Here is a 12,630-nt window from a genome sequence, read left to right as displayed (position 1 = left end):
TGTTTCAAGTATCCAGTGTCTGAACATATTTGAAACTTACAACTGTTACTAGTCATGAGGGTTATGTTTTATTGTGGAATGCTTATAATAGATAATGTGCACAGTGGCAAATGAGCAGAGTGCAAATGGGTGAATTAGAAATAATTTTGTGTTGAATGCATTTAAAGCTTTGGGCTACTTGCCTGTAGTTAGCACCTTAGGCCTTGTGGGTGGTGTGGAAGCTGTTGTGATGTCTAGATGGATGGTGTCTTTGCTCTTTACCTGTGTGAGCAAAGACAGGAATTGAACTTTGGTCAGTGCGATCAGCCATTTTAGCAGGCTTTCCTGCCGCTGTTGTTTGATCTTGTTGTATACCTCTCCTTTGCAATGCTGTAAAAGGTTGTCTTGGTGAAGCTGTGGATAATTTCTTTTTTTTAGTATATAATTTATAGACTGAACAGTATATAACTTATAACTTGTTAGCCTGAACTGCACCTTGGAAAATTCGTTTTTAAGATTATACCACCTATTAAAATAGGTTGATTTTTTCCTAAATTTTCAACATTTGCACATTGGTATAATAACCTTTGCATAAAGTCTAAATGCATCTTGATTTTTATTTTGTATTATTCGCAACTGGAAAAGCTACAATATAGTTTGTGAAGGTACAGTTACTATCTGTAGAAAGATTTTACTATTCATTAATGTTAAGTGGGTTCTACAGCATATAGTTACCTTTGGGGGGGGGCAGGGGGAATAATTTTCAAAGCATCAGTATGGTAAGCTCAAGAGGCCATCTGAAAGACAAACTTGATCTTGTAAAAGTCCGTCTTTGGAAATAACAGTATTAATTCTTCTGTAGTAATTGGGAAGTTTGCTGGGTTTAAGACACTTGAGAATTTTTGTAAGTTACCTTTAAAACAAAAAAAAGGCAGTATTCTGTAACATTCATATTAAAAGGAAAGGAAGTCAGTCTTGTGTAGTCACATACTTGAAGGTATTTATTAATGAGAAGTTGTGGTCCTGTTACTGTGGGATGGTAGTAAATCCTTTTTAATTATTGACTACTGTTCTGGTTTCAGCTGTAACAGTTATTTTTCTCCTTCCCAGTAGCTGGTGAAGTGCTGTGTTTTGGCTTTAGTCTGAAAATAATGCTGATAACACACCGATGTTTTCATTGTTGCTATGTAGCACTTACCCTGATCAAGGACTTTTCAGCCTCTCATGCTCTCATTCCTCCCAGCTTCTTGTGCCTCTCCTCACTGGCAGAGCATGAGAGAGGCTTCTAGAAGTCTGTTTGGTTAAACGTTGTTAATTTTTTTGTTCCCTTGGAATTGGCTTAATAACTATTTGGGATTTGAAAGTGGGACAAAACTTGAGATGTGGGGGTGCAGTTACAGGTCCAGTTAGTCCTCTTGCATATTATTCCAGGACAATTGTAATGAAAGTTAGCTGTGGTTGCTATGGTCGAAGCAGAAGTTCATTGCCAAATTAGTGCACAGTAGCTCTCAAATGGGTATCAAGTGTGATAGCTGTTATGAAATTACCATAAGTATCATACCCAAAATACAGAAAATAGCTTCTTTCCCCAAAATAACCCCGGTACAGGGTTAAATATTTGACCCTCAGCAGGTTACGTTGTGCTACTTTAATGCCAACATGGAAGGATGTGAAGGTGATGAATTCCCTTATTGCTTTGTCTCTGGGACCTCAGAAACTTTGCAATTTGTGCCCAGGGGAGCGGGCAGCCAATTTCACAGTAGTGCTGACTGCATGGTGGGTTTGAAGTTTGGGTTGGGGATGTTGGTGCGCAGCTGGCAATGGAATGGCTTATTAGCACGCTTCATCCTTTACTCTTAGTATGAAAGCCCCAAAGCTTGTTTGTTCTTGTGTGCCTGGGTTTATAAAGATACATGTAAATGGAGAATGAGAATAGATGCCTGGATTCCTGCAGAGATCTGAAAAGACACTGTCTGTTGCTAGGAAGTACCTTACTCTTCAGAAGAAGTTCTGATTTTTAGAGATGATGTGGGCACATGGAGCTCCCACCCCGTTTTGAAGTAATGGCCAGGTTCTCTCCCATTGAATTTTCTCCAATGTCATTACTGAAATAATAGAGATGTAGGAGAAATTTATGGCTTGGAAATACAATCTAGAAACATTGTGTCTGTTGTTTGTATATAGATTATAATTTACAATATTTTGAGGTCAATTGTTTTAATAAAAGGGAGGGAGTACACTTGCTACTTGGTCCAGGAAGCCATTACCTACAGCAAGAACAGTTCTCCTACAAATCCTATGCTGCCGACTAGGATCCTTGTGAAGGTTACAGCAAGGACTCTGTGGGCACGCCTTGGAGCCAGATCTCATGCTTCTGCCACTGTGCCTTGCTCCTGCAGGCTGCCCAGGGTCTCAGTCCTCAGGGGCCTGACTAGCTGGTGATCTGGCTTTGTTGCAAACAGTGATCTGTTTGCAACCATTGGTAGAGCTAAGCTACCACCAGTTACCCTTTGGATGGTTTTTAATTTGAGAATGAACTTGGTTTCAGGTGGGTTTAGATTAGATATCAGGAAGAAGTTCTCTGCTGTGAGGGTGGTGAGACACTGTAACAGTTGCCCAGGGAAGCTGTGGATGCCCCATCCCTGGGCAGTGTTCAAGGCCAGGTTGGATGGGGCTTGGAGCAACCTGGCCTAGTAGAAGGTGTCCCTGGCCATGGCAGAGGGGTTGGAACTGGATGGTCTTTAAGGTCCCTTCCAACCTGAACCAGTCTGTGATTCTATGATTTTTATTATTTAGGTTTTTTCCCCTGGTGGACAGAGTGGTACAGAATGTAGCTAAATTCTTGTTCCATAGCACATTTCACACAGAATATATAGCATTTTGTGAGCTCAACTAGCCCTATTTGCTCTCTTATTATGACAGTAGGTCATTAAAAGCATTGAGCTCCTGTTCGAACATGTTGCATGAGATATGTAAATACTGTTTCAGACTGATTTTTTGTGTTTGTAAGTATCTCTACTCTGGTTTCAGTGAAAGCATGATTTTATTTCTTTTTTTTTTCTTTTTGTTTAAGGATGCTGATCTTTTGGACATAGAAAGCAAACACTTTGAAGATTTGGAATTTCAGCAGCTTGAACATGAAAGCAGGTTAGATGAAGAGAAAGAAAATCTGACACAACAGCTCCTGCATGAAGTGGCTGAATATCAGCGCAGCATTGTCAGCAGAAAGGTAAAAGCACTAATACTCAACTCATGTGTTGTTTGTTGTGTAGCATAAAGAAGATGAAACGGATCTTTAACCTGCCCATCTGTAAGAAATAATGCAAAACTTTTGAAGCAGAGCAAAGATGATGGACTGGTAATCCCACACAGATCAAATCATGCACTTCTCCAAAAGGAAATAAATAGAATTCCATGCTCTGTTTTTATATTTGCGTGTAAAAACTAAACCCTTTAATTTGCTACAGAAGGTAGCAAAGCATTGTTTTTTCTCCTTTCAAAAAAGAGATCTATACAGTCTGGTCAAAACTACAGTTATTTTATGCTCATGATTGGTGTTGATGTTAAATGATTTTATTAAAATAACAATAAAGCACCAAGTTAAGAAAACACCTTAATTTTTGAAGTCAGTTGTAAAGGTCCCATCTCAACCAATTAAATACCAGTTTTTCAGAGATCAGAAGTGGCATCTTTAAACCAGTTCTATTCAGTATATGGATGCTATTCACCATATTATCAAAAAATATATGCAACTGTTCCTTTGTTCTCTCTTGAATAAATTGTCTCTTTACTGTCTAAATCTTATTTAATTATCTCCTTCAGAGCAATGAGCTGCCTTGTAAAAACTTATTTTCCTACTCCTTCACTCATATGAATGAGTGAACTCATGAATAGGATCCTTACTGCAGGTTGTCTTGTGCTTTGAAAATAAAACATAAATTGTGATAATTTTCTTTTTATATTAGGAAAAGATATCTGCTCTCAAAAAACAAGCCAATCATATTGTCCAACAAGCACAAAGAGAACAAGATCATTTTGTAAAAGAGAAAAACAACTTAATAATGATGCTGCAAAGAGTAAGTATTTACTGCCTTTCAAATGTTTTGGCATGTAATAAAAGAGCTTTCCATAGAATAAAAGAATGTAAAGCACAAGAAAAGCATCAGTTATGCAGAAGCTAGCAAGTAAGTAAAAACGTGATAGACATTTGTATCCATTAACCTTTTTAAAAAAAGAAATATTTTGTAATTAATCAACACATTTCCTAAGAGAAAACACTAGTGGCATTTGATAATCAAGAGGGTTTTAGAGGTGCCCTCCTTCCAGAGGACTCCACCAGAGGCACCCACCCAGGTGCTGAAGGTAGAAGCCTGTGCTCCATGTGTGGCTGCTCGAAGTGTGCACAGAGTGCTTGGATTTTTGGCTTGTAATAGCCCATTCTAGGCCACAAGATGAGATACTTAACATTAGCTAACATCTGGTTAGTAAGAAGCTGGCGCTAACCTTTCGTGTCCATTTTACATTTTGTTTTTAATCATGGGAGAAATCATGTTTGGTTCATTAAGCAGAATGAGCATTTTCAAAATGCTGAAGGAAAACCTATTTGGTTTGGCTGTGGTTATTAAACACTTTTACTAGCTTTTTGAAAATGGACCTTCTGTACCTCTACTTTTTGTTCAGTTACACTGTAAATGAAGGAAGTTGAAGCTCTGTGGTGCAGTTTCAACCCTTCTATTTTAGCATGTTTCTTTACATGGTTAAAAAAATGGCTAATGTTTATTTTCAGTACATAGCTGTTTGTTTTTAGCATAAAATGCCTCTTTTACTTAACAGGAAAAAGAGAATATCTGTAATCTGGAAAAGAAATATTCCACACTTTCCGGAGGAAAGGGATTTCCTGTCAGTCCCAATAGTCTAAAAGAGGTAAAGAGATTCACTGCTTTTGACTTTACCATAAGTAACTTTTAATAACACTTCACACAAAAGCACTTTAGTATTTAGTGAAGTCCTTTTCATACAATTTTTTGAGATGTGATGAAATTGTAAAGCTATTCATGGAAGTCCAAATGCATGGATGAGCAAAAATAGATTCTCTTGAATTTTTCCCAGATGTGATTGGCATTGCCTTAATCTCTTGCTCTGGAAAAATGATCGCTTTTGTGTGTGTGTCTAATTTTCTCAAAATAGACAATTAAGTCTCATTGAAGTGAAGAAGAATGAGGTCCAAGAATAAATCTGTTCACGTATGAATACAGTTCAGTCTTATTTTTGCACTGTAGATTTTATCATTGCCTCCCCTCCCTTTATTCTAAGATTCTGCAGTAAAGCATGACAAGTGTACATTTTGATCTTTTTAAAAAGGATTGAATTGAAGACTTCAAGCTATTGTGGTTGTAAGATACCTATTGAGCTATTTATTCAACTGTTTTGAACAGTTGAATAGTGGGAAATGTAGCATTTAAAATACACTGACAGGTTTCTATGGCTGCTTCGTTAACTTCTGCTTTAGAGGTTTGACTGGACTTGCCAGATCTGCTTGTATCAAAGCCCTGAACAAAGTCTGCCACATCTAGTGGTGTAGGTGTCACTGTGGGAAGTTGGGCTCTTGAAGTCTAAAGCAACCATATGTCCTTTCAGCACCTGGGAAATGCAGTCTTGCTCATTTGGCCTCCAGGTTCCTGGTGCACAGTTCCACGTGCCAGCGGGGTTGAGCACCCTTCCTCACTGAAACCCGTGTTGCAGATACTTAGATTTTCAGTGTCTTAGGTTGTGTTCCAAGTTGGACATCTAATCTCCCAACTGGAAAGTCTAAGCATTTGGGTGGTTTTGTTTGGGGTTTGGGTTGGGTTTTTTTTTTTTTCATTTTGAGATGGATCTGTTTATTTTCTCACTATAAAGTGGGTTCTATCTCTGATTTTTATCTTCGTATCCATGTAATGGTTTGTTTAATCACAGATATTTCAAAATGCAACTACATTAAGTGAGCCTGGCATTCTTTTTAATGAAATGGATTATTCAGCGGTGTCATTCTGTTCACTGCAGTGAAGTCAGTTAGGACTTACTCCAAGGCAAACAAGAGAAGGAACAGCCAGATGTTATGTTTGTTTCAGTCCAGTTTAATTTTTCTCCAACTGTTCTGGCACCTTTAAAAGTCAGGCACCAAATGGTACACAGGCTTAAACAGACTGCCTGCACACAGAAGTTAATTTCACCATGTGGTTGCTCACATATCCCAAGCCCCTCCTCACCAAAGCACACATTTCTAACTTTCTTCTATCCATCATGAAGCGTTCTGCCTGCATACACAGTAATAGAGAGTAACACGGCCTCACGTAAAGAGGCAGGATAGTTATCCCAGTACTTAAATAAGTGAGGAAAATCAGTGCTGTTTCAAAGTTCAGCATTGACAAAATTACTTGCCTAATCTGACTAGAAACCATTTATTTAATTTAAGGTAATAGGGGCCTGAGATAATGCACAACACTGTCATTTGTTGTTTGCCATTTCATTTTAACTCCATGGTGAATGCCCACTGGGGTTGTGAGTCTGAACTGAATGTTCTTCATAAAATGGTGTATGTGCTTTTATCCTCCATAAAAATGAACACAGTACTGCATTCATAGACTTGCCAAGTTTTGGTTACTGACATATATATACCAGATGCTTAAGCAAGTTTATATTTATTCTTACTGGGCTTCATTTCACCATAATTATGGCAACATGCTTTGAGAGGTAAACTTTAGTGTCTTACCCAGTCTCTTTCTCATTTAATAGTTCACCAAATAATATCGGAGTTAAGATTTGTCTCCTATTTTTAGAGTGCTGTGTTCACAGTGTGATACCTGATTTTTCAGAATTGTGTATCTGCTTGAAATAACTGATAAAATACGTTGAAAATTATGATAATAAATAGTAGGGTTGGTATTTTTTTTTTCAGCTTGTCTTCTATGATCATTACTAAATGTATGCATTTTTAAAAAGAAGAAATACTATAGCAGTCTCTGGCTTCTCTTACTGAATTGCTGTAGTATACTTACTGGCAAGTCGGTGTGCTGGTATAGTAATAGAAACACAGCCACTTCAAAACTTTCTGAATTTAAAAGCAACTTGACCATCTTGATTTAAAAAATAAGCATATTTCTATCTAATTTTTATGACATTGCTTCAACAGTGATTTATTTTTCCTTTTGCATAGCCTTGTTTTCTATGGATAAGAAGTTAGGATATTTGACATTTTAGTCTGGCATCCTATACACCATGGATTAGAATCCGTATTTTATTTTTTAGATAACATTTGTTCAGTTAACACCAAAACCATGCAATAATTGTATTCTGTCATTATCTCTCAAATCTGCCTGCATAATATTCTCTGCAGGCAGAAGCACACTCTGACGTCCGTGCTGTTCCTCAGTCCATCACCTCCTGTATGATAGTTTAAGAAAAAGGAGGCAATTTGCAGTGGCTGTGGGGCTAACACTAACAGCATCTTACCTGTCTCCTGGTGAGACCTAAAAGTTTGAAGTGACTTCCAGACAACACAAATGGAAGGTGTTGTGTCAGCATAATTTATAGAGTAGCAATGGCTTGTCCTTATGCAAGTTCTTCCCAGTTTTGTTAGTTATTTGGTTTACTCAAACTAGCTTAATAGCTAGGTAAGAAACAACTTATTTTATTTAAACATGTGAAAAAAAAAATGTTAAAAAATAAGATGGGTGAATAAGATTAGTTCTTTTCCCCCGATCTGCTTTCCTGAGAAAGAGCTACATACATTTACATTTTGGTCACTTAATGTACATTTGCTTTTTGATTACTTACTCTACATGTTTTTGGAATTAAATGAAGAACAATTTTCAGAATCAAAGTATTCAACATTTGAAGAGCTTGATGATAATTTTATTATGATGCAGTATTTCAATGTTAACATATATTTGGCTGTATCACTCTAAACTAACTTTCATCGTACTGGATACATTAATACTCTTGCACGTCTTTTGGCTTTTGCTCCTTTTAACTTCTCAATTCCTCCTTTTAGGGCTATATCAGTGTAAGTGAAATTAGTGAGCTGTATGGCAATTCCACGAATATATCCCCTTCCACTCAGCCCCCCACAGATGCTGAAGCAGTTGCCACTGAGCCTTCCACGGCTGTGCTGACGAGCCAGCCACAAAATAAAGAGGTTTGTTTGAGAGACATTTCCCTTTGTTTGCATTGTTCTTTCATGGCTGCCTTTTTCTTTTCTTTATATTTTTCGGTAATTTGACATGTAACAAATTGACCCTAAGGCAAAGTGCCGTCTGCGAGTTACCAGGTCAGATAACAGTTTAATAATAAAGGTGAAGGGCTGCTCCAGTTGTGAAGTGTCTTTGGTGATGTAGATGGGACTCTGAAGGCCAAAATCCTGAATGCTTATGACCCAAGCAGCAATAAGTGACAATCTTTGCCTGTCAAACACTATAATATAATGCACCTTTAGTAAATGGTCTCTGGAGTCCACAGGTGTTCATTTTGTATGTTCTGTAGCTTCCTATTTTTCTTTTTTTCTTTTTTTCCTGTGAGGTGGTAGAAGCATATCTTGACTATTTGTGGGAAATGGGTAGCTTCTACTTAGCTATTCCACGAAGTCTGTCCACTCTGTCTTCTAGCTTATTCTCTCTTTTCCTCATCCTTTGTGATGTTTTTGCCTTTGTAATGACTATAGCAAACTTTAAATAAATCCCCTTTTAAAGGAATGTTATAACCTTACGAATGTAAAACCACCTACCTTTGTGTTGCAATAAGGCAGCAATTGGTTTAGAATTCGGTATTTCTGTGCTGCTTCTGGTAGCTCAATACGCCTTGAGAATTGCAATACAACACACCTCCTTTCCTGCTAAACGCTCCAACACAGTGCTAAAACTGCAGCTTGTATGTGCCGTATCTTTTGAGCAATTCCAAAAAGAAAACTCTGTGTGTAATTTCTCTTTTTTCTATAAAGCTAAGATCACCTCTCTGTTCTGGATTTGTGTTTCCTCACTCTCTTTCTCCTCGCTCTATTGCTCAACTTCCATCAGTCCATTGGCCTGAGGTCATGGCTACTCATGTAGATCCTATTCCTTTATCTGACACACCTCCACCTCTGCCAGCTAAGAAACACCGCAGGCAACAACAGGTAACAGATAACTTGGGATTATTGTGTGTGTTTGTTATGGTGGCCGTGAGGTTGATTTACGTGTGATGTTTTTAGTGATATGATAGATCATAAGTTGATAGTGCTTGCAGATTGTTGCACTTAAAGGCACTGCTCATTTAAAAATCAACACAATGCATTATAGAATATCACGGAACAAAATTTCTCCTTATGTAAACAATCCAGAGGCAAATATTAATATTTAGGAGCCACTGTAACTGTCAGAAGACTTGCAGCAATAAAGTACAAGTGACTGTATTTGAAATCCTAAATTAATTTTTCATATACATTTGAACAATGCCTCTCAAAAGCTATATTGTTTTTAGCCACCAAATCATTAAAGTAACTATTAGAGGTAAATAAATGTTTTTCTTTGTAATTGGATAACACTTATACACTAGACTTGATGGTTTTTGGTGGGGTTTTTTTAATTTTTTTAAAAATTCACAAAATGTGCACATGGATTTAATGTATTTTCTTAATCAGCATGTTTTTAATGTGATATCTGTGGAAATCTTGCAAAGCACCGTGAAACAGGAGGTACTCTGTATTTTAGATTTTATTCTTTCCAGTGAAGTTCCCAGACTGTCACCAACAGTATATTCTATATAGTGCATAACTGAGCAAGTAGTTCGATTCATTTTGTCAAAACTGTAACAAATTACATTTGAAGCATTTCAGAAATCTGGAAGAGCGAAAGAAGCAGCACAGGGAATGCATGTACATGAGTGATACTTTACCTCGCAAGAAAACAACTCCGACTGTATCACCGCACTTCAATAGCTCTACGCTTGGACGAAACATTGCATCTAAAGTACGTAGCTGCATGGTATTAATAGCCTTCCAGTGTCTATATAAAAAACCTTTATTATGTTAGAGGTAATGCTTACAGTGGTTCCCAACCTTATGTAATCCACCAAATTATTATCTGAAATTGCCTTTGAAAGAACTTCAGGTTTATTAATGCATGGGAATATACATAAAGCCTTCCATACTTCCAGCTTTTATTCTGACCTCTGGAAATGCCATGCTGTAGTACATTAATCATAAATGCATGGTCACTGTCCCAAGGATTGTATTTTCAGGCTGGTTTCAGTTGATTCTAGAGGCAAAACAGGTTTTAGTCCTTCCTAACTAAGGTCTCTAAATAGTGAAGATAGGTTATGTATAAAGTGAAATTACTCTTTATTTGTGGTGTGCTAAATCAATAAACAGCATGAAGGTGAAGATACTTTGGAAGAACTTTGCCTAATGGAGACCGTGCACAACTAAAATATCCATGGCTGATTAATGTGACATGCCGTTGACCCATGACAAAGCAAGTTTAAAGATTTAAAAAAATGTCTTGAAATGTAGTTTTAAGCACATATTTGCAAAATTTCCTGCAGGGACATCTACCATTAGGACAGAGCAACAGCTGTGGGAGTGTCCTCCCTCACTGCCTGGCAACCATGACCAAAGAGTCAGAGTCGAGAAGGATGCACAAAGGTAAGACCTTTGTATTTGATTCATTCTGTTTAGAGTCAGTGTTCAATTTTTCAGGAGATAAGCCTGAAACTGGTGTTGCTATAATCGACAAGGCTGTAAATTAAAAGATTACTTCTTACTGAAAAAAGCAAGTTCTAAATATAATTTTCAAATATTGGCAAAATGAGATGTTAAGATTACGATGTAGGTGCACATCTAGTTTTGAAGTACGTGGTCACCAAATATCTAGTAAACAAGAAAAGTATATTGAAAAAAATACACATTGGTCAACTGGTTAATTTCTGTGAGTGATTTTGAGGCAATATATTACATGTTGCTTTCTTTTGGGTTTGGTTTGGGTTTTTTTTTTTTTTCAATCTTTTCATGTTGTGATCTTACAAATTGTTTTTCACAGGCACATATTTCTGCCTGGACAAATTCCCCAGAAATACCTTTGAGAATCTCTTAACTGCAGTATTATAAGTGGTCCTAAATATTTGGGCTACAAAATAGGAAAGGAGAGAGGTATTCTGTCATGGATAAATGGCTTCATTTTTGTAATAGGGACATGGCAGTAATGAATCCAAAAGAAAATTATATCTTTGGAACATCATCTTGGAGGCTATGGGATTCTGTGTCGGTTTTGTGTTAACTTCAATCAATAAACCTAATTTTTGCTTTAATGAGATTAAAGCAGAATTAGTCATAAGTCCCACCTTCAAATGGAGCTGCTCCTCAGTGCCATCTGTCAGTTTCTTTTCTTTCTGGCGTCTGTATCATTGTTACCAATGTAAGTGCAAGACCAAGAGGTCCTTATGTAGAATTGGGCTGACTAAGCCTGAGCTGAGATAGGATTCAGCCTGTTGTTACAGGACTTGCCAGAGCTAGCAGCTATTAAAGGTCAAAGACTGAGGTCAGCCATGCGCAACAAGATGACTCAATGCAAGGATAGAACAAGCTTGCTGAGAAAGGATCATGACTTACTACATTCACTTTATAGAGCTGTTCCAGTTGTGATTGTTGGTTTTGAGCTTTAGTTACGCAGCAGGCCTTCCACAAGCCTACTTTGGTGTGGCTGACTTATCTTGAAGTATTTCGGATGCAATACAAAAGGAGCTTCATACTCAGCTTGAAAAGCTGCATTGATGTATTGCGTGTGCAAGGGTGGAATAGCTTCCAAGTACTTTCAGACTCATCATTATGCTGTTGTGTAGAAACCATTTTGTTTCAGTTTGAAAATCAGTAAGGATGTTTCGGCTAAACTTTGACGACAAGAGATCAAGTGCTTAAAATTGGAAATATTTCTGTAAAACGGTTGCAGGAGAGTGTTAGTGTGTGACTTAAAGCACAATTACAAAATGCTACCAAACCTAATACAAAGGCAAAGACAAGAGTTTTAAAAATGAATCAACCAGTTTTAATGTTTAATTCTTTGTCACCATGCAATTAAGACAATTCTCAGAGTAGAGTCAGATTTCTTGTGCCAAGAGTGAGGAAAAGAAATATCACAAACCAAAACTGAATTATGGTCTGACAAAGAAGAGAGGCAGGGAGAATGAAAGAGACGTATTCATTAAGGCATTTGGCATGGTATTAGTCATATGCCGTGAGGAATCATGCCTGCTATACTGCCTACCATACTATTGACCATTATTTTTTGAAAGATCCAACAGTTTGAATGGAAATGCTAAATTATGAAGAAAGCCTTAAGGGATTAATTTGTAGTGTGTGAGAGGACAGTTCTAGGTGGCCTTTTCTGAAACATCAGCTTTGCCAAAAGAGAAATACTGCTGCCGACAGGTGCTTTACTTGAACTGTCACAGGATTTGCAAAGTAAGAGACAGAGTCAAAACACAAAGGAAATAGGAATGCAAAGATTGTTTGTGGCTTGACTACCTCTCTTAGTAGTTAGTGAAGGGTTTATTCCCTTTGTGTTCAACATGGACCTCTCTGAATTTATTGCTGTTGGAGGAGCTAAAAGAGTGTAACTGCTTTCTCTTGCTCTGAAGTATCATGTT

General features: G+C 37.4%; 1 protein-coding gene across 6 annotated transcripts in view; it reads left to right on the top strand.

Moving 5' to 3' along the window:
* The window catches only part of PHLDB2 (pleckstrin homology like domain family B member 2), a 56,243-nt gene that overhangs the window by 29,137 nt on the left and 14,476 nt on the right, over positions 1-12,630 (top strand). For 2 of the 6 annotated variants that reach the window (XM_030471727.1, XM_030471726.1), the window contains 7 exons: positions 3,053-3,208; positions 3,945-4,055; positions 4,813-4,902; positions 8,012-8,155; positions 8,954-9,127; positions 9,819-9,959; positions 10,534-10,633. In XM_030471727.1, coding sequence (XP_030327587.1) covers positions 3,053-3,208; positions 3,945-4,055; positions 4,813-4,902; positions 8,012-8,155; positions 8,954-9,127; positions 9,819-9,959; positions 10,534-10,633 — 916 coding nt within the window. The remainder of the gene's footprint in view (positions 1-3,052; positions 3,209-3,944; positions 4,056-4,812; positions 4,903-8,011; positions 8,156-8,953; positions 9,128-9,818; positions 9,960-10,533; positions 10,634-12,630) is intronic. The other 4 variants (XM_030471729.1, XM_030471728.1, XM_032919760.1 and 1 more) reach the window with 2 other exon arrangements.

The sequence above is a fragment of the Strigops habroptila genome, chromosome 2 (assembly GCF_004027225.2).
Source record: "Strigops habroptila isolate Jane chromosome 2, bStrHab1.2.pri, whole genome shotgun sequence".
In the NCBI taxonomy this organism is placed as follows: Eukaryota; Metazoa; Chordata; class Aves; order Psittaciformes; family Psittacidae; genus Strigops; species Strigops habroptila.
This window is presented reverse-complemented; position numbering and strand designations above follow the sequence as displayed.